General features: G+C 42.2%; 1 protein-coding gene across 2 annotated transcripts in view; it reads left to right on the top strand.

Moving 5' to 3' along the window:
* Positions 1 to 22,286, top strand: part of TAFA5 (TAFA chemokine like family member 5) — a 648,513-nt gene extending 626,227 nt beyond the window's left edge. For both annotated transcript variants that reach the window (XM_060244774.1, XM_060244775.1), the window contains exon 4: positions 20,989 to 22,286. In XM_060244774.1, the coding sequence (XP_060100757.1) occupies positions 20,989 to 20,997 (9 nt within the window). In that variant the 3' untranslated portion in view covers positions 20,998 to 22,286. The remainder of the gene's footprint in view (positions 1 to 20,988) is intronic.
* Positions 22,287 to 22,625: the final 339 nt, after the last annotated feature.

Raw genomic sequence — 22,625 nt, forward strand, 5'->3', positions numbered from 1 at the left:
GCCATCTGATATACATCGTTTTGTATTATAGCACCTTATCTGTTGTGGTTTTAATTAATTAAGCTATTTATTTAATGTATTTTATTGTATATTGTATTTATTTTAATTCATGGTACTTTCCATGTCTGTGAGCCGCCCTAAGCCTGCCTTCTCCAGTGCTCCCAGGAGTGGGCCAATCCTCACTCTTGGGAATCATAGCTCCTCCCTTTGATAGCAGGGCTTAACAAACTTGACCCGGAGGGGAGGTGCTTGATCCTCAGAAACTCAGTTTCTTTAGCCCTGCCATCGAAGCAGGACGTGCTATAGAGCCCCTTTGTGGCTCCTGGCCCGGTACATTATAGAAAGAAATAAAGAAGAAGAAGAACAAGAGGAACATACCTATTGAAAATTTCCTGGACGGCAGAAGGGAAGGCAAGAGCTCCCTCTTGTGGCCGTTCTGGGAGGCACTCTTCCTCCCGCGTTTTTTCCAGCGACGACAGAGGAGCCTCAGAGTGAGGCACGAGCGCGCGAAGCCCTCCCTCTGCTCTTTCCAGCCTGGTGGACGTGCCGAAGGCTGTTGATCGTTCCTTCTCCCAGTCGCCCTGCAAAGGCACTCTGGCAAACCCAGGGGCCTTGGGGACAAAGGAATTAAGGGAGAGGAGGAGAGAGGGAGTGAGCAGCTGGGAGAGGACTCGTGTTAGCACGCAGCCCTCCTGGAACGACGCAGGCAGAAGCTTTTGGAAACCCAGCAGCGGTAAGGCTTGCATTGGGAAAGCTCTGCAGAGTGGTGGGGGATTTGAGGAGGTCAGTTGACCTAGCCCTTATGATCCCATCCCCAGGAAGCCTTCAGAAGAGGAAAGTTTTATGTTGGGAGCTACTGGCAGCCAGTTATGGTTTTCAGCGCTCCCCCCCCTTTCCCCCTCCCATTCATTCCCTATCCCTTAGCCTCTCTGGCATAGAGAGGTCTGGCTATCTATTTGGCCATTGGGAAAAGGGGAAGGAAACAAAACAAGGGAATGTTTGGTTTTTTGTTGAGAGGATCCCAGTGTTGAGCTGGTGGGGAAAAGGAGTGTATGGGGGGGCTGATTTTGGCGGGAATGGAAGCCATTTTGGTTGTGCCTTCTTTTGTTGTTGCAGGGCCATACATTCTAAGATGGCCGCTTCCACCAGATTCCCCAAGGGAGCTGTAATGGAGGAGGGCACTTGTGATCTGGAGCTGGCTGATTCACCAGCACAGGAAGAAAGGGCAGAAGTTCATCATGATGATATTTCTGCAGATGAGGCAAAGTCTAATCTTCTATCCTGGATACAAGAAATAGTTAGAAAGGAGGTCCAGGCAGCCTCTGTGACTACTCCAACCCCCCCACTCAAAAGAACATCCAAGACTAAACACTTAGAGGCTGATAAGGAAGAGGAAAATTTTTCCCCTAGACCTCTTAAGCGCAGCAGGACAGAGATACGCTCCTGTCCCTCTGATCAAGAGGAAGAGGATTCTGACTTATCGGATGCCTCTTCATCTCCAGATACTGGGGAACTCTCTGAGGAAGAGGAGGGGGTAGCCTCTACTCATTCCAAACTTTTTCCTGCAGACGTGTATACACGCTTACTCCCAAAGGTGATTAGAACGCTGCAGATTCAGTACACCCCCAAATGCAAAGATGAGGAGGATACAGAGTTTCCTTTGGGTATGGAAGACATCATTCCAAAATCAGGGGCCAAACCCCTACAGGTGCCATTGCCGTCAGGTTTCTTTTCTATTATCAGGTCAGAGTGGGAGCACCCGGCCAAGCCGAAAACAGTTTCTTCTAATTTTTCCAAGTTCTTTTCATTCATCCCAGAGGCGGCTAAGAGGCTGAAGTTACCGGTGGTGGATGACCCGGTCAATAGTTTGGCTTCTAATTCCATACTCCCGATGGATGCAGATGGGATGCCAAGGGACCCTACGGATAAACGCATTGAGCAGGCTCTGCGGAGGGATTTTGAAGCCTCGGCCAGCTCTTTGAAGGTGTCAGCCACCACGTCTCTCTTCTGTAGAGCTTCATATATTTGGCTATCTGACCTGGCTAAGAGGGATGACCTGCCTAAGGACGTCAAGGACTCTCTTAAAAAGATAACATTAGCCACGGCTTTTGCATCAGACTCTACTCTGGAAGCGGTTCAGCTGTCAGCTAGAGCTATGGCCTGTAGCGTTACAGCCAGAAGAAATACCTGGCTACGAAATTGGGATGCGGATCCTTCGGCTAGAGCTAAGGTTGCTGCAGTTCCGTTTAAAGGGTCCTCACTCTTTGGAGAAGGTTTGGATAGATACCTTATTGAGGACAGAAATAAGAAAAAAGTTCTGCCATCCAAACGACGAGATAACAGGACGAGACAAAGGTTTCAGTCCTTTCGTGGCAATAGGAGAGACTCCAGGCAAGCATCCTTCAAGCCATACAGAACAAAGTGGCAGTCGAAGCCTAGAGAAGGTAGACCTTCCTTCACGGGGAAACAGAACCAGCCCGCTAAAGGCTAAAAGAAGCCCACCTCAGCGTGACTGGGACGAGCCCACGGACACAAGTCAGATAGGGGGACGACTTCAGAGATTCTCCCATGTGTGGCATCAAACAGTTTCAGACAGATGGGTGTTGGACACAGTGACCAACGGCTACTCTCTGGAGTTTTACTCCCCCCCCCCCGACACCGTTTTTTGGAAGTACAAAGATCACAGTCTCCCGAGAAGCATCGAACACTACTGCTAGCCATCGACCATCTAGTTTCGATAGAAGCCATCGAACCGGTACCTCCGTCAGAGAAATTTCAAGGCACATACTCAGTTTTTTTCGTGGTACCCAAAAAGAACGGGGATGTTCGGGCGATACTGGATCTGAAGTGGGTGAACAGGTCGGTTGTCACAAAAAAGTTCCGGATGGAGACACTGAGGTCCATACTTCTTGCCATCCAGCGGGGGGACTTCATGGCCTCCATAGATCTGTCGGAAGCCTATCTTCATATCCCAATCGCCAGGGGTCATCGGAAGTTTCTTCGTTTCTCTTACGACGGGCGCCATTTCCAATACAGAGCCTTGCCTTTTGGGCTCAAGTCGTCTCCCAGGGTGTTCACAAAAGTTCTGGTCACTCTGGTGGCAGCCCTCAGATTACAGGGGGTGTCGATTTTTCCTTACCTGGACGACGTTCTGGTCAAGGCCCCGTCGGCGGAGCAGACGAAGAAACATCTCGACCTGACCATGAGGCTGCTCAGGGCGCATGGGTTCGTCATAAACATTCAGAAGAGTTTCTTGCTTCCTTCCCAGTCTCTGACGCACCTAGGTGTTCAGATCGATTCCAACAAGAACAAGGTCTTTCTGACCCCGGAGAGACAGACAAAGATTTTACAGCTGATGGCAGAAGTCAAGCAAAGGAAGCGAGTCAAACTGATGCTACTGGCAAAATTACTGGGAATGCTGGTCTCGTGCCAGGACATCGTTCAGTGGGCGCGTTTTCACACGAGGCCACTTCAGAAATTTCTTTTACCTTTTCAGAAGCAAATAGGTGCCAGAAGCTCGATCTCTCTGACACTGCCAGCCGACCTATCGAGAGCCCTCGAGTGGTGGCAGACTCCCAACCTTTTTTCCTTGGGGCAGGAGATGCGGGAACCCAAGAGAGTGGTGGTGACCACAGACGCCAGTCTTTTTGGTTGGGGAGCTCACATGTCCGGAGCAGTAGCGCAGGGTCAGTGGAGCGACCAGGAAGCCAGGGAAAGCATAAACCTTCTGGAGTTGAGAGCCATACGTCTGGCCATGCTTCACATGAGACAATGGGTGGTCGGGACTCACGTCCTGATACAAACAGACAATATGACGGCAAAAGCCTATGTAAATCGCCAAGGCGGCACCAGACACAGAAAGCTACAAGACGAAGCGGAGGCCCTTTTCAGGTGGGCGGAAGGTCATCTTCTGTCCATCAAAGCCACACACGTGGCAGGAAAAGACAATGTGGTGGCAGATTGGCTGAGCCGACAGGCGCTGAACCAGTCGGAATGGTCACTTCACCACGAGACATTTCGCGAGATTTGTCAAAGATTCGGGACACCGAGTGTGGACCTGTTTGCGTCGGACGACAATCATCAGGTGCCACAGTATTTCTCAAGGACAAGAAGCAGAGGAGCAGTTGCCATCGACGCTCTAAATTCAGACTGGCCGAGGACTCTATTGTATGCCTTTCCTCCGTTCCAAGTCCTCCAAAGGTTTTTGCAGAGGGTCCAGGAACAGAAAGCGGAAGTGATTGTGGTGGCCCCCTTTTGGCCTCGGAGAGCCTGGTTCCCGGAACTGCAAAGACTGTCAATAGTAGAGCCATGGCAGATTCCTACAAGGTGGAATCTACTCTCTCAGGGCTGCCTGCAGCATCCGTGACCAGAAATGTTTCCGCTCACTGTTTGGAGATTGAGCGGCAGCAGTTAGTTAGGCTAGGTTATTCCACTCCAGTAATAGACACCATGTTGTCCTCTAGAAAGGCTTCAACTAACAGAAGCTATAATGTCACTTGGCAGATTTTTCATGCCTGGTGCGTGGTCAAAGGGGAAGATCCTCTACAGGCCTCGGTCTCCGTGGTGTTGTCTTTCCTACAGGAGGGACTAGAGAAAGGCCTTAGTACCAGTACACTACGCAGACAGGTGGCGGCCATAGCAGCAGTGAGGGGATCTAAGAAAGGCAATGCTATTTCAACACATCCACACATCCGGAGGTTTCTGAAGGGGGTGGCTTTGCTTAATCCACCGCAGGTCCATAGATTCCCATCGTGGAATTTGAACACGGTGTTGAAGGCTCTCTGTGGCAAGCCCTTTGAGCCTATGGCATCATGCAGCCTGAAGCTGCTCACCTTTAAGGTGGTATTCTTAGTGGGTATCACTTCGGCGCGTAGAGTGTCAGAGCTTCAGGCTCTGTCCATACATAAGGATTTGTGTGTATTCCACCAGGATAAAGTTGTGCTCCGCACTGATCCGGCCTTTGTGCCAAAGGTGAATTCCCGTTTCCATAGGGCAGAGGACATTGTGCTTCCCTCTTTCTGCCCTAATCCGGTTCATGAGAAGGAGAAGGCATGGCACTGTCTGGATGTTCGCAGAGCCCTTAGCTTCTATCTGGACAGAACCAAGGACTTTCGCCGGTCTGATTCCTTGTTTGTTTCTTTCAGGGCTGCAGACACTGGGCGCAAGGTATCGGCCTCCACCATTAGCAGGTGGATCAGGGGGTGCATTAGTGAGGCCTATAAGGCAACAGGACTGGAGCCCCCGGTAGGGGTGACGGCTCATTCACTTAGAGGGGCTGCTACTTCAGCGGCCTATAGGGCTTTTCCATCCCTGGAAGTGGTGTGTAAGGCGGCTACTTGGAAGTCGGTTCACTCCTTCACTAGACACTACAGGATTGATAAGGTGGCTTCGGCTGAGGCTGCATTTGGAAGGAAAGTCCTCCAACACGTGGTCTCTGGGCAAAGCTGAGAGGCCCGCCCTGGGACACGGCTTTTTTACGTCCCAAGAGTGAGGATTGGCCCACTCCTGGGACCACTGGAGAACGGAAGATTCTTTTCACTTACCGTGAAGTCTTCCTTCTCTGTGGTCCCGGAGTGGTCCAGTCCTACCCACCCAGTTGTGTATAAAGGGTTTCAGCTTTGACCTGGGACCGCGGGGTTGGAAGTCGCAACTGAATCCGGTGTAGTACACTGTTAGGTTTGGGTTTTTTCCCGCCATAGAGCCCTTTAGACAGAGCCCAGGATATGTTTAGGAGAGGGTTGTGTTTGTTCCCTGGAAATTTCCTTTCTCCTATTTATGTTGGAGTTATACTTAGGGAGGTGTGGTAGCTGGCAGACGATCTGAGTTTCTGAGGATCAAGCACCTCCCCTCCGGGTCAAGTTTGTTAAGCCCTGCTATCAAAGGGAGGAGCTATGATTCCCAAGAGTGAGGACTGGACCACTCCGGGACCACAGAGAAGGAAGACTTCACGGTAAGTGAAAAGAATCTTCCGTTTCCTGTTAAGAAGCACTGTAGCCATTATGAAGAAGCACTGTAGCCATTATGAGCCAAGAGTTCTTTGAGACACCTGTTTTCCTAGTTTGGTGTAGTGGTTAAGTGTGCGGACTCTTATCTGGGAGAACCGGGTTTGATTCCCCGCTCCTCCACTTGCACCTGCTAGCATGGTCTTGGGTCAGCCATAGCTCTGGCAGAGGTTGTCCTTGAAAGGGCAGCTGCTGGGAGAGTCCTCTTCAGCCCCACCCACCTCACAGGGTGTCTGTTGTGGGGGAGGAAGGAAGGTAAAGGAGATTGTGAGCTGCTCTGAGACTCTTCAGAGTGGAGGGTGGGATATAAATCCAATATCTTCATCTACCTCACAGGGTGTCTGTTGTGGGGGAGGAAGGTAAAGGAGATTGTGAGCGCTTTGAGACTCTTTGGAGTGGAGGGCGGGATATAAATCCAATATCTTCATCTACCTCACAGGGTGTCTGTTGTGGGGAAGGAAGGTAAAAGGAGATTGTGAGCCGCTCTGAGACTCTTCGGAGTGGAGGGCGGGATATAAATCCAATATCTTCATCTACCTCACAGGGTGTCTGTTGTGGGGGAGGAAGGTAAAGGAGATTGTGAGCCGCTCTGAGACTCTTCGGAGTGGAGGGCGGGATATAAATCCAATATCTTCATCTACCTCACAGGGTGTCTGTTGTGGGGGAGGAAGGTGAAGGAGATTGTGAGCACTTTGAGACTCTTTGGAGTGGAGGGCGGGATATAAATCCAATATCTTCATCTACCTCACAGGGTGTCTGTTGTGGGGAAGGAAGGTAAAAGGAGATTGTGAGCCGCTCTGAGACTCTTCGGAGTGGAGGGCGGGATATAAATCCAATATCTTCTTCTTCTATTAAAACGTGTTTTATCAACAGAGATTTGGTGTACAGAAGTCACTGACTCTGAAAATGTAACGTGCACTTAGTGGCAAGGGGCAGAAAAGATGGCAGCAGATGGGAGGAATATGTGGCAATTTAAAATTGTTTTAATATTTTAATAATGTTTTATTTTAATAATTTAAATTGTTATCAAATTGTTGACTGCCGTTAGCCGCCCTGAGCTCAACAGGGGAGGGCAGGATATAAACATAATAAAATAAATAAAAAAGTAAAAATGCAAGTGCAATCACTTTTTTTGATGGCAACCCATGCAAACTGTTCAAATGATGGCAGACAGTCGGTCATATTGATAAAAGTCAATAAACTAAAGCTCAGTCCGGACAAGACTGTGGTGCTACTGGTCAATGGAAAAGGTGCTCCAAGTTAGTGTGTCCGGAAGGGAGTTGCATTGCCTGCGAAGGAAAAAGTTCATAGCTTGGAGGTGGTGCTGGATCTTGGCTTATGGATGGAAGCTTGGTTCCCGATCCATAACAACTTACTTTCACTCTTGTATAATAATAATAATAATAATAATAATAATAATAATAATAATAATAATAATAATAATAATAATAATAATAATAATTTTATTTATTATATAAATAAAATTTAATAATAATTATTAGAGAGAGTGGCATGGGATTGGAGGGTGATGCAGGGCTTGCTGGTTACAAATTGGATAAATAAAATTTAAAAATGGAAGTCAGGGGTCCTGGCAGTAACATGGGGGGGGGCCAAATCCTGAGGCCCATTGTAGCTACAGGACTGGCTAGCACACTGCATGAGAAGCATCTGAGGTAGCTGTGTTTTATTGTTTCAGTGAAATTTAAATTGTCTTACAAACGAAGCAGGTAGAATTAGGCTATTTAGTTGAAATAATTCATCTATCCTTCAGGAGTCACAAAGTATGGATTTATCAAACTGGATGATATAATGATAGAAACTGATATTGATAAGCAGTAGTGCCTAGGAGATTGTCCAGGTTTAAAGATTACCTGCAGGCTCTGCGGAGCCTGGACCAATTCCGCAGGGCCTGCAAGACCATCCTTTTTAGGCAGGCCTTCGCAGACTGCTGACAAAGGATGGCCGATCAATCCATCAAAATGACTCTATTTAGTGATCTCTGCCATTACGCAAATGGACAGAATAGCGCCAGGAACATCACTGTTGCTGTTAAATTATATAAACTGGAATGGTTTTAAGACATCTTTGATTTAAACTATTGTATAATTTTTAATGCTGTTTTAAAATTATTATATATTGTATAACTTTTAATCTGAATTTGTTGTTAGCCTGCCTAGGTGGGGAGGGCGGGATATAAATAATTTATTATTATTATTATTATTATTATTATTATTATTATTATTATTATTATTATTATTATTATTATTATTATTATTATTACCTAGGTCATGATAAGGATGAGAAGTTCACATGTTGTGTTGCTAAAGAGAGTGCTGTTCAAGGAGTACTGAATAGAAAGTTGCCTTCAATGGTCATTTCTAATAGAACATATTTAAGTACGCAGGGAACATTTTCAAGACTGTTAATTTCATATTTGTATGCACTTGCTAGCATAGCTTTTAATTTTCATATGAAAAACTGATTCTCAATGGACCATTCACAAAACAGGTACGTTGGCTAAATTTTTCACACAGTGGTATTGATTCCAAAGCTAACAAACCTCTGATTATAAGCTACAGGGACTGTTTGGTGATGTTGCTTTAATTTCATAGGGGAAATAAAAATATGCAGAGAATGAATGAAACAGAAGGAAGATTATTGGAGAGGAAATTTCAAATAGTGGTTACTGTATATATATTACAGTAACCGGGTGCGGGGGGGGTTGCCTTCAGCCTGTTTGAGGCCATGAGGGTTGGAGTCTGACACTAGTTTGAAAAGGAAAGGCTGTTTGGTGGGTGTTTTCATGGAAAAGGTAAGAGTCTCAAAGGAGAACTCTGTCAAATAAACCTTGTGCCTTATATCAAAATGTGTACTGAGCTACTGTTGAACTAATGGGAGAAGATGTTCTCTTCATTTACCTCTCAAAGAGGGCTGCCAATTCCCTGGTAAAAAAAACACGGAGAAAACCATGCAATATATGCACAATACCAATAACTTCAATATCCAGCTTCTTTATAGTATTTTTTTTCTTAAACACTCTATATAATGTATGATTCCAACTTTTCACAATTACAAAAACTTAGTAATCAAATAAAAAAGTCTCTGAGTACAACAACATGAAGAAGACAGCCTTTATTGGCATATGTAAGAATATAGAAGGTCAGCCAGGTTACATATTAAAAGAATACATAATCCATACAGAATAAAATTAGGGTTACTAGATAAAAAACAATGTAGCAACATAGTAAAACCTGATACATAGTACTACTTATCAGGGTGAGTAACCATGGCTCTATAAAAAAACGTTGCTACTAATTCTGTTATTTCCGGATCAGAATTATCTAGCAAGAAAAGCACCTTGAAATCATCAGAGGTCTCTAAAATTTGGGCCAGCATGGGGTATAAAAGATCCCAGCGGTACGCCAAATAGAGAGGACATTGGAGAAGAACATGGGCAACAGTCTCAACGCAATCCATTTTACAGGGACAGCACCTACTTGAATAGGGAGTCCCTTGGAATCTGCCAAATAAAATGACTGACAGAAGGGCATTGAATCTGGCCAAGGAAAAGGCTCTGCACAAATTTGGAGCTAGAAGCTGGTAGAGGTACACAGCTGGAATATTTGCATTTGGAACAATCCCTAAGTTTAGGGGAGAACAGGTTATGTTGGCAAGACTATAAAGAGTTTGTAGCTCTAAGCTCAGTAGACTAGATTTTATTTCTAAAAAAGCCTCGGACTCAGAAAGCAAGGATAAGGAATCTAAAGAAGAAGAAGAAGATATTGGATTTATATCCCGCCCTCCACTCCGAAGAGTCTCAGAGCGGCTCACAATCTCCTTTCCCTTCCTCCCCCACAACAGACACCCTGTGAGGTGGGTGGGGCTGGAGAGGGCTCTCACAGCAGCTGCCCTTTCAAGGACAACCTCTGCCAGAACTATGGCTGACCCAAGGCCATGCTAGCAGGTGCAAATGGAGGCGTGGGGAATCAAACCCGGTTCTCCCAGATAAGAGTCCGCACACTTAACCACTACACCAAACTGGCTCTCCAAAGATAGATTCGGGGAACTTATTTTAGCTTCAGTGTAAGATAGCCAGCTAGAATTATCAGATTCAGAAAGTAGCTGGTACAGAAAACTAAGTGGATCAGAGTTGAAGTGGAGTAACCAGAATTTAATAGTGTGAACCCATGCCTTAGTAGCCAACAACTTCTGACCGCACTCCAAACATAAAACGGCATAAGGAACACACATAGCTACCACCATGATCTTTCGCAAAAAGGTGGAGTGGACACGTTCAACTGAAATGTCAACTGAATCAATCCAGAGAGGTACCCCATACAATAATTGTGCTCGAGTTTTAGCATTAAAGGCCTTAAGTGCTGCTGGCACATAATGATTACCTCTGTCGGAGAAATAAAAGCGAGATATTGCTGCAGCACTAACTTTAGCTACATTAATAGCCATTCTGCGATGGTGGGTCCAAGTAGTGTTGGATTGAAAATAGACCCCCCCCCAGGTATTTGAAGTGCTTAACCTGTTCAATTTTGTTACCACTAATAGTCCACTTGTATGATTTTTGGGAAAAAGGAAAGACCAGTACCTTTGATTTTTCATAGTTTAGCTCCAGTCTGTTAGTCACGCAATATTTGTGACAACGGTTCAGTAAGCATTTTAATCCAACATGAGAGGTAGACAAGAGAACTGTATCATCCGCATATAATAACAAAGGGATGTGAGCAGAACCAAGTCTAGAGCTGTGGCCATCAACTAAAGATAAGAAGGGGCCAAGATCATTTTTAAAAATGGGGCTAAAATGCACCTCTGCTTAACTCCTTTCCTTGTGTGGATCTTGGGGGAGAGTCTCCCAGACGAAGAACACCTGACTTGACAGGACGTGAAGGTGTGGAGTCTTTTGATAAGAAACAATAACCTCTTATCTAAAGACATCCCCTCAAGCTTTACCCAGAGAAGTTCCCTTGAAACCAAGTCAAAAGCCCCTTTAAGGTCCGAAAAGGCAACATACAATTTAGACCTTTTCCTTCTTGTGTACGTATTAATCAAATGAGTGAGGACTAAACAGTGGCCCAAAGCTGACTTCCCCTGGGAGAAACCCACCTGTTCTGGTCCCAAAATTACACTGAATACACTGACAAAAGTTCTCACACATAGAACTCAAAAAATGTGCTGCATCCAGAGTAGACGCGGCTCAGATGTGGCTCAAAGATGAAAAAGACAAACAATTCCAATAGCCGATGATTCCTCTCAATGCTGATTTATCAATAGGCACTGCTCATGATAATAAACAGCTAATTAATGGGCCGGTAACATGCTTTCCTGGATTAATGTGTTTTTTTAATATTTATTATTTATTAAATTATCATTAAATAATTTCACGCATAAATCCTCATCTCTTATAAACGATAAGCAGTAATTAAAAAAAACAGAGGACAAAGGTAGTTACTTCACCTGTATTCCTTATACATTCAATTTCAGTATTCAATTATAATTATTCTAATTTTCATTATTGCGTTCCAAAAAACCAACCCATGACTAAATTGGCTGATAAATTCAGTTCCCATGTTTCTGTGTCCACTCATATAATTTAATCCATTTTTTTGTGGCTGATTGCTTTGAATTCCTGTTCAACAAGTCCGTCAATATATCAAGTTCTGCTACTTGCAGAACTTTTTCTACTAATTCCTCCATATTCGGGTTTCTTTCCTGCCTCCAATATCTTGCATATAATATCCTAGCAGCGGTAACAACATGGATTAGAATATAAAAATTTTCTTTCTCCACATGTTTCTTAACTAAACTTAATAGGAAGATTTCAGGATTGAAGGGAATCACCACTTTAAGCATTGTTTGAAGGAATTCATGAACCTTAGACCAATACATTTTCGCCTTTTTACACGTCCACCAACTGTGATAAAATAAACGTGGGTTCTCCACACATTTCCAACAATTTAAGGATTAGGAAGGGAATTGAAAACAAATCAGCCAGTATCATAATGCCCCTGAATAAATCGATGGTGCGGTCTCATTTGGAGTACTGTGTGCAGTTCTGGTCGCCGCACCTCGAAAAGGATATTATAGCATTGGAGAAAGTCCAGAAAAGGGCAACTAGAATGATTAAAGGGCTGGAACACTTTCCCTATGAAGAAAGGTTGAAACGCTTGGGACTTTAGCTTGGAGAAACGTCGACTGCGGGGTGACATGATAGAGGTTTACAAGATAATGCATGGGATGGAGAAAGTAGAGAAAGAAGTACTTTTCTCCCTTTCTCACAATACAAGAACTCGTGGGCATTCGATGAAATTGCTGAGCAGACAGGTTAAAACGGACAAAAGGAAGTACTTCTTCACCCAAAGGGTGATTAACATGTGGAATTCACTGCCACAGGAGGTGGTGGCGGCCACAAGCATAGCCACCTTCAAGAGGGGTTTAGATAAAAATATGGAGCAGAGGTCCATCAGTGGCTATTAGCCACAGTGTGTGTGTATGTATAAAATGTTTTGCCACTGTGTGACACAGAGTGATGGACTGGATGGGCCATTGGCCTGATCCAACATGGCTTCTCTTATGTTCTTATGTTCTTAATCATACAGGCGTTATGTACCATCTATGGAACATCTTGAATAGGTTCTCTTTATAATTCACCGATTTGGTCATCTTACAGTTCACCTGCTATTATTGCACCCATTCCTCAAGTTCTATGTTGTACCCCAGGTTTTTAGACCATTTTACCATCACATATTTCACTATCTCGTCCTCCAGTTTCATTTGCATAAGCTAATTATAAAATTTCTTTATAAGTTTATCCTTATCCATTAATAACTTGTCAAAATCAAAATTCTCTGTATAGAAACCAATCATTTTATCTTTATTATACCTTGATTTGACCTGCATTGTCATCTACCAATCAAGTTTTACATCCTGACTTTCTAACTCTAAATCCATTTTTAGGGTATCATCCTCCTTTAATATATCTTGATATCTTATAATTCTAGACTTCGGTAACAATTGTGGCTGTACGGATGCTTCGTTGGGAGAAACCCATCTTGGGGTCTTGACATACATTTTCCTTTTTCCCAGCATGCAAGTAGTGATTTAGGTATCAAATGATTCTTAAAATATTGATGAACTTTGATATTGTACCACGTATGTACATGCCAGCCTGTTTTAAGGTCATGTCCCTCAATCGCTAAAATTCTTCTGTTCTCAAGGCCAATCCAGTCTCTTAACCACACCAATCCGTTTGCTATGTAATATGACTCCCATTCTGGCAGGTCTAATCCACCGTTTTCTTTTTTATCCCATAAAATTTTATGTTTAACTCTAGGCTTCTTGCCCTGCCAAATGAAAGACATTGTTGCTTTATTAAGCCTCAAAAACAATTCCTTTTTTGGTGTTATATTCACTGTCTGGAATAGGAACATTAATCTCGGAAGTATTTGACATTTTTATTGCAGCGATATGCCCCTAGGTATTTTACTCTCTTCTCACATTGAAATCCTGCTTTTTCCATTAGTAGTTTCTTCATAGGGGCTGTCATATTTTTTGTTAACATTTTGGTTTTTTCCTTATTAATCTTTAAGCCTGCAACCTGCCCATACTCCTTTAAGTCTAACAACAAAGCTTCCATAGATTACAATGGGTTCTGTAAAATCAATATTACATCATCAGCCTAAGCTTGAAGTTTGTATTCCTCACCTTTCACTTTGAGCCCTCTAATTTCCCAATTATTCCTTACTGTGATGTTAAAAGCCTCTAATGAAAGTATGGATAGCAGTTCCAAGAGGGGACAGCCCTGCCTTGTACCTTTTAATAAACCAATCTCCTCTGTCTGGTCTCCATTTACTATAACTGTAGCCTTTTGTTTGCTGTAAATTGCTTGGACCATTCTTATAAATTCATTTCCACATTCCATTATCTTCAGCTGTTCTATCATGAAATTCCAATTTAAATTATCAAAAGCTTTTTCAGCATCGAGGAGCACTAATGCCACCTGCCTGTCTGGATTGGCCTCGTAATACTCTAAATCATTTAAAAAAATTCTCATACTGTTCCTCAACTGCCTTTTAGGGAAAAACCCTGTTTGATCCTGGTGTATGACATCTACTAAAACCTTTTTCAGTCTTGTTGCCAGGATAGTTATGTATATTTTATAGTCAACACTGAGGAGCGATATAGGCCTGTAATTTTTAACTTCTTCCGAATCAGTACTTTCAGGACAATATCTGTCTCTTGGCATGTTTCTGGTATGTCAGCATGTTCCCATAAATGTTCCATCAGCTGCTTAAATGGGAGCATAAGACATTCTTCAAAAGTAAAGTAGTATTTGGCTGGCAAACCATTGGGACCGGCAGATTTACCCTTTTTCTGCTTATTCCAAGCATCAATAATTTCTAGCATCATTATCGAGCTATTTAATAATTTCTTCTGTTCATCTTTCAGCGTTGGTAGGCCTCAAGATGTCAAATACTACTTTTGTTTATTTTCATCAATTTCATTTCCTCTATATAGCTGACTATAATAATCCTTAATGATTTCCTTAAGATCTTGTATCTGGTACTTCCGGTTCCCATCTTTGTCTTTTAATATAGTTATCAGTCTTCTTTCTTTCTCTTTCCGAATTCTGTATGATAGCCATCTTCCAGGTTTATTTGCTCCTTTGAAGAAGTTTTGTCTGATGAATCTCATCTTCTTTTCCATTTCCTCCAGATAGGTGACATTTATTCAGTGTTAAATTTTGCAACAAAGCCCTTATAAAAAGCTTTGCTTGCTTCCCAAACTATTTACTTGCTTTACTTGCTTCCCAAACTATTTTGGGGGGACATTCCCTCCTGGCTGTTAATTTAAAAAAATGATTTCATTTCTCTCTTTGCTTGTTCCATGAATTTCTTATTCCTTACAATTGTAGGATTCATCTTCCACCTATACCTCCTTGTTTCTCCTCTCAGACTTAGCATTACTGGATTATGATCTGAAAATGTCTTGGGTAGAATCTCTATCTTTTCTAGATCTTTCATCAGCCCCACTGTCAACCAATACATGTCGATACACAACCAAGATCTATCCCTGTGTGAATTGAAGGTGTAATCCTTTGTGGTAGGGTTTCTTGTTCTCCATGCGTCAACCCATGTATATTCTTCAGCCATCTTAAAAAAACTCCCTGGCAGAGTATGTCTTCTTCTTGACTTATGCATTGATTTCCCTATTACTTTCCTGTCTTGCTTTTTGTCTAAAATCGCATTATAGTCTCCTATTATACACATGTTATCATACTCATAGTTCAACAAGTTTTGGTGTAGTTCTTTGAAAAAAGGCTCATGTCCTTCATTTGGGGCATATATGTTAACTAATAAAATTTTCTGCTTGCCTATGACTACCTCAATAGCTTGAAATCTTGCATCCTTTTAGGAGAATAGAAGTTTAGCTTGGATGTTTTCTCTAATATAGGTTACTAGTCCTCTTTTCTTTTCCTCCTCTGATGTGATGAATGTTTTCCCTAGCTTCTTTGCGTTTAAACAACTTTATTGATAACATATGGTAACAATATCTAATTATATCATTACTATCTCTAACCCATATGATATTTTCCAATCCCCCCTCCCTCCGTTACTAGACTCCCGCCGAGGTTATATACTTAAGTTCGGTTATAAAGGTACCCTTAACCAATCAAAGTTCAATATCTTTCTTTTCTCATATTCATGTTAAAAAATTGTCCAATGGTTTTCCCTAGCTTCTTATCCTCCAGAAGATGCTGATCTTTCTTTCTCAAATGTGTCTCCTAAAGACAAATAATATCTGATTTTAACCTTCTCAGTTGCAATAAAACTTTCCTCCTCTTCTGCGGTGAGCTTAAACCATTCATGTTTATTGAAGTTATTTTCATTTGGGTCGCTGTTCTTTAGGGTTGTATACCTCTAGGTTCTGTCTGATATTTTTTCTTTTTCATTTGTAGCCTTGTCTCCATTTGAGTTGTTTCTTCACCATTCTCTTATTCCTGATCTGAGTCCATTGATACTTCTGGAGTTCGAGTGGGGTGTTCTTTATCTCCCTCCCCAGGCGGATCTTTTGAATTCTTATGGCTCTTTTGTTTATGCCAGTTTCTTATTTGATTATCTAAAAAGTCCTTTAATTTGAGAACTGAATCGATTCTGTATCATGTGGCCTCAAATGAAAAAAGGAGGCCTTCTGGGATAAGCCAATTATAGGGGATTGCTTTCTCCTGTAATGACAATGCTAGGGCTTTGTACTCCATTCTCTTTTGCCTGATTGTCCACGGTATATCTCTCATTATTTTAACATTTTGCTCCTTGATTATAATAGGTTGGTCTCTCATCACTCTCCAGACTGCGTCTCTAATCTGTTTCCGCACAAATCTGAGGTGTACTTCTCTAGGTAATGCATTCTCCTTCATATATAGAGAGTTCACTTTATAAACATAATCAATCTCCTTCTCTGTTTCTTTTCTCTCCACACCCAACAACGGGGCCATAGCTTCCCCCATTAAACTGGCTAAATCCTCATTCTTTCCCTCAGGAATGTTTAAGAATCTTAAAATATAATCCGCCTTGTCCATTTCTGATTTAGCAATCCTAATCTCTGTTTCCTGTTGCTTATTCTCTGTTTTCCCAATATGCTGATCCATTAATGTTAATTGAGCTTTGCTCGATTTCGTAGTTTGAATAAAATTTGTCATATCCATTTTGGTATCTTTCCATTGACTCTCCAGACCCTCTAATTTGCTTGGAACTTCTCCTAACTGTTCAGTTAAGTTCTTTTGCATCTGATTCAATGCCCCCATAAAGTTTGCTTGAAGTTCTTTCAGGGAATCTTGGGACAAAGCCATTCCTACTGCTTTATGTTGGCCAGGGGAAAATTGCGTTGCTATTTGTCTACTCATCCCCAATACATAGATTAAGTAGTCCCACACACCTTTTTAGTCAGTAATTTCTAGCGACTCCAATAATCCAGTTATGCACTGATATTATTCTAACCTTTCCCACGTTCAGCCAATTTGTATAATCAATTAAATAATAATTTAATTAGCTATAATTTTCATGTTACCTCACAACTCAAGAAAAACCTTCACTCTGTTAGTATACCTTTAGAATTTACAAATAGAAAAAAGAACCAATGTAATATTGCTTTCCAATCAACTTTTGCTTATATGCCCAAAACAATGCTGTATTACCTAATTTATTTTGTTAATTTATTAATTTATAATACCCCTTCCTTTTAGCCAATTTTAAATCAAATTTACTTCACTTCCAAATCAAATTTAACTCCTACAATAATTATATTTTATATGTTCTACCTCAGGGGTGGGGAACTTTTTTTCTGCCAAGGGCCATATGGATATTTATAACATCATTCGTGGGCCATAAAAAATTATCAACATAAAAAAACGGTGCTCCACCAAGGGAGAATGATTCAGGCAAGCAAAATTACTGCAAATAATTGTTTTTTTATTTGAAATCATGTGGGGAGAGCCTAATCTGGCACACACACACACACACAGCCCGCCTCCCTAGGCAAATGCCTAGGTCCAGGGCTTTTTTGTACAAAAAGCCCAACAGGAACTCAGTAGCATATTAAACCACATCCTCTGTTATTAGCATATTAGGTCACACACTCATTAGCAGATTAAGCCACACCATCTGGGATAATCAAGTGCAAACTGAACTGTGACAGTAACCTTTCCAGCCCTGCAGCAATTCTGGCCAGCCAGCCAGGCCCCAGGGAGGCTGCCATACAGTACATCTGGGGCCTGTGATCTCTGCCTGGCCCTGGGGAGGCTGTGTGGCTGGGCCCCACAATCCTCGCTGGCCAGCCAGGCCCCAGAGAGGCTGCCACATGGCTTGGTTCAGCCCAGCAATCCCCGAGGGCCACACCAAGTGACCTCGAGGGCCATATACGACCCTCAGGACGGAGGTTCCCCACTCCTGTTCTACATGATCTAGCCTTCCCCCCCCCCTTCCAGTTCATTAAATCCACCGTAGATATTTTTTTCTTGAACTCACACAACACACAACAGCCTTCCCCAACCTTTTAGTTCATTAGATCCGCCTTAAATCTATTCACTCACGCCTTACACCACACAAACCCATTCATTATGTCCACCTTAAAATCTACTCACTCATGCCTTAGACCACACACATCCATTCATTATATCCACCTTAAATTCACCTATTCTTCCAGTCCTCCATTCATCCACACACACACGCTACCCTCTTCCTCCTCCTATCCTTCTGTTTTTCTGTTCTTCTTTTCTCCTTCTTCTTCTTCCTCCCTTCTCTGCTTCTTCCTTGTCCTCAGTAGAAACTCTCCGTTGTTATTCGCACTTTAAATATTGTCATTGTCCTCCACCTTTCTGCACTCCTTGTTTCTTATTAGACAGTAATCCAGATATAGTCCATACAAAGTTTCTTGTATCCTTGCCATGAAATAGAGTCCAAACGGCAAGTGAAAAGAACAGTAAGGAAGGGGGGGGGGAGAAAAAAAAGTCTGTTAGAGTGCTTTTCCATCACTTCCATGCTGTCACCACCACTGGTTTCCCGCCTCTTCACCAATCGCCTTCCACCTTCTCCTCTGCTGCAGTAGCTGGAACTAGTTCACCATTAATGATGCCCAAAACGGCTGGGGCAAAGGTAAGCAAGAAAGGGTCTGGGAGGCAAAGAACCCCCAGCACCTTTCTCCAGATACCTTCTGCCAACCCTGCTCCCTGACTGGAGCCTCGCTGTCAAGTCGGCTGATTCAATAACGAGACCTTTTGATAAAAGTTTCTAGTTTATTGAGATCATTGTATCCAACAGCAAAAAGATTGCAAGACTGAGGAACATACAGTAAAAGGTAATCATATAAGGTATGCTTCAAAGGAATTCTTTAGGGAGGGGGACTATGCAGGGCACATTCACACATTGATGTTACAAATCAGGCCGGCTGGCCTTGAGCAAGGCGCCTCTCCTCCATTGCCCAGTCTGAGAAGGCACTATTATCTCTTTCACATGCTTCCATTTCAGAGCAAAACTACATAACAAAAGACAGGAAGGGGGGAGGAGGAAGAGTCGAGCTAGCAGCGTTGGCATACAGTAAGGCTTTTACCCAGAATACTTTCCCCTGAACCAAAGATGACACACAGGCTCGGCCAGAGCTGAAGCAGACTTGACACTCGCTAGGACCAAAAGGTCCCCCAAAACTGCTCAATTTGGCCAGCCTCAGGACGCCTCAGCCTCACTCCGCTGGAACTGGAAACCACCACCAATTAATGCATGTTTTGCTGACATAAACTCTTCTGCTGGCTGCCTGATTTAATAAGGAACTGAAATTAACAAACCACATTTATCACAAATCATTCCAAAAAATTACAACTTTAATAATAGAAACTCTATTACAGACTCACCCCATGCTCACAAATAATTCATCACAGAATAACATCGACCATGGATTTGAATGTCTGCTGGTCCCCAGGGGGTATAATGAAGAATTGATTCATGAATATTTGGAGCGGGGGGGGCTGTTTTTTGAGGTAGAGGCACCAAATTTTCAGAATAGCATCCGGTGCCTCTCCTCAAAACCCCCACCCTAAGTTTCAAAAAGACTGGACCAGGGGGTCTGATTTTATGAGCCACAAAAGAAGATGCCCCCATCCATTATTTCAAATGAAGGGAAGGTATTTAAAAGGAGCATGGTCCCTTTAAAAGTGATAGCCAGAATTCCTTTCAGAGTTCAGAGTTGCTTGTCACAACCTTGCTCCTGACACCACCCCAAAAGTCCCCAGATATTTCCTGAGTCACACCTGGCAACTCTACTCTCAAATGGGTATTTAAAAAAAAAAAAATTGTAAGTTTTGCACTATCTTTGACCTATGTTTCCTGTTCTCTGTATAGCTTGATAATATTTGCCATTTCATATCTTGTATCCTGCAAGAGGGCGTATTCTAAGCATTTAGAAAAAAGTGAAAATATCAGAAGAAATGTTATTTTAATGTTTCAAGTCCACATAACATGTTTAATTGTTGCCAATATCAAAGTATATTTGATGAACTGAAATGTAAGGTACTATACTGTTACTGTTACATGGAGCCCCATGGCACGGAGTGGTAAAGCTGCAGTACTGCAGTCCAAGCTCTCTGCTCACGACCTGAGTTCGATCCCAGTGGAAGCTGGGTTCAGGTAGCTCGCTCAAGGTTAACTCAGCCTTCCATCCTTCTGAGGTCGGTAAAATGAGTACCCAGCTTGCTAGGGGGAAAGTGTAGATGACTGGGGAAGGCAATGGCAAACCACTCCGTAAAAAGTCTGCTATGAAAATGTCATGACGCAACACCACCCCAGAGTCGGAAACGACTGGTGCTTGTACAGGAGACTACTTTTTCCTTTTTACTGTTAGATTACTTACTTTCCGATTAATATTAAGATTAATATTTTCTGTCTTGTTTGTTATCCCAGTATCTTTAGCAGTTTTTGCTTTTCCTCAGGTATTCACCTTTTTCTCCCTTTTTTGATTCCTTTTGCTGTGTTTCTGAGGTTTTTATCTCTATAGTAAAGTGTCAGTTACGTGTCTTAATTTTTTTCCACGGCTACTTTTTTCATCTAATGTGTTTATGTCGTTAAAATCAATCTTTGTATTCATCATAAAGGTATGTTTAGTATTGATATCACTAGAGGGCAGCATTGATTAAATTAGTAGGCTAAATAATAGGCACATGACCTTGCATCTTATCTTAAAAAGCGTAAAACCACTTAGTGCCAACCATCTACCCAAATAATTTTGCATTTTAGGTTTATCTCCCATGCTATCTGCCTTTGTTATCTTTTTTAAGTTTGTATGAAAATATTTGCATAGCTAAGGCCATATGAAAAAAACCCATTGTTTACATATACTTAGAAATGATGGTAGCATAATCAGCAAACAGTTATTTTGCATCAGTTTTGATAAATATGAAGATGCTGACTCATTTGTTTTTATTGACTTACAGGTCTCCTGACAAATACAACAGAGAAGCCTTGTAGGAGTTTTTAGGCTCTGTGTGGGCTATAATCCCTAGTCACTGCTGTGGATCATCATACATTCTATGTCATCAGTCCAACTGTCTGTTTCTCTGTATTTCATAAAAGACAGCATAATTCTACATTATGAGCTAAAGTCTGTTCTACTATACAAAGAGCACTGGACTATGGATTAGAGATATAAGAGAAATGCTTGGGCATTAGCAATACAAAAAAACAAAACAAAAAAACCCACAAAAACAGTTCACGGTTAATGTCTCATCTGCGTTCTGCACCATTTCTGGACTTGATGTGTTGTCATGTTTTAAGCTGAAGAGTCAGCCACGGTGGAGAGTACTCAATCAGCCTTAGAGAAGACTGCTCTTGTCTACCAGAGGACATTAAGGTGCAAAGGAGAGTTTCTTCTTGCACCCTAGACTGCCTGAATTGCTTTTATTTTCTTATGTTTCAGTATATACAATAGACCAAAGAGCAAAAATCTATTTTAAAGTGGACAATGGTACTGTTGACAGAGTTATTTGGGTTCAGCAGCATGGGGACCGCCCTGCACGAATACAGTTCATCCAGCGCTGCAGTGTTACTGCCCAGCAGCCGTCTCTGTGGAGCGCTACTGAAAACACTGGAACTGCTCTCAGAGAAAAGTACACTAAAGCCCACAATGGAACACGGAGAGAAAATGATCATTCTTCAACAAGGAAATAGAACTTTGACCAGAAGTGACACAAACTGTCTACACACCACCTTTACTCCTCTGTGCTTAGATTGACTTCATGTACTAAAATCATTTTTGAGTTTAACCAGTTCAACATGCCTCTTCTATGGTTCCATTTTTTGATTGTTAAAAAGTTGGATAATACAGTATTTGCAAAGAGCATGTTTGGTCATTTGTGGCCTATGTCTCATCTGATACACCATTTAGCACCAGAAAGCAAAGCCCTTGGGGTGGGGGAAGTAACACTTGTTTGAAAGAGATCATTTAAATGTATTTTGAAAAGCCTAAAGTTATATATTTAACAGTTTTTATATGTTGTATATTTGTAGAAAATCCTATTTAACAATTAACGTGGCAACTCTGACGGTCATGGAAAAAAAAAACCTAGTTCAGAGTTCAGTTGTCGTTTTATTACTTCAGTTGTCTTTGAAGTAATACTGAAGTAGTTTGATTTCTTCCATTGGGGCATTCCGGATGTGAAGCATGACCAGAGAGGACTCTGTAGAAAAAGCAAAGAATAATGTTGTTTATATTACATAAATGCATTCAACCATTGCACTGTTGGAAGGGTTTATCTCTTTTCCCCCTTTTTTGATGAGGGTCTTTATATGCCAGTAAAACAGTGTAAAATATTTTAATCATTTGTTTTATGTATTGAGTTACATTTTTCTTTCTCTCTGTTCTTTCCCTCCTTTTCCAATTTGGGTTTGTATGTTTGTTTTTTTAAAGATCAGTTTGCAGCTTGTTCCTTTATATCGATCAGGAGTCCCCAGGCACCACAGCACCCTCTGACACATTTCCAGGCACCTACCAAGTGTTTTTAGAAAGTGTACATGGGCCACATAGAGCAGATTGACCATTGGACATTTGAAGAGCCAGTTTGGTGTAGTGGTT

The sequence above is a fragment of the Heteronotia binoei genome, chromosome 8 (assembly GCF_032191835.1).
Source record: "Heteronotia binoei isolate CCM8104 ecotype False Entrance Well chromosome 8, APGP_CSIRO_Hbin_v1, whole genome shotgun sequence".
NCBI classification, from domain to species: domain Eukaryota; kingdom Metazoa; phylum Chordata; class Lepidosauria; order Squamata; family Gekkonidae; genus Heteronotia; species Heteronotia binoei.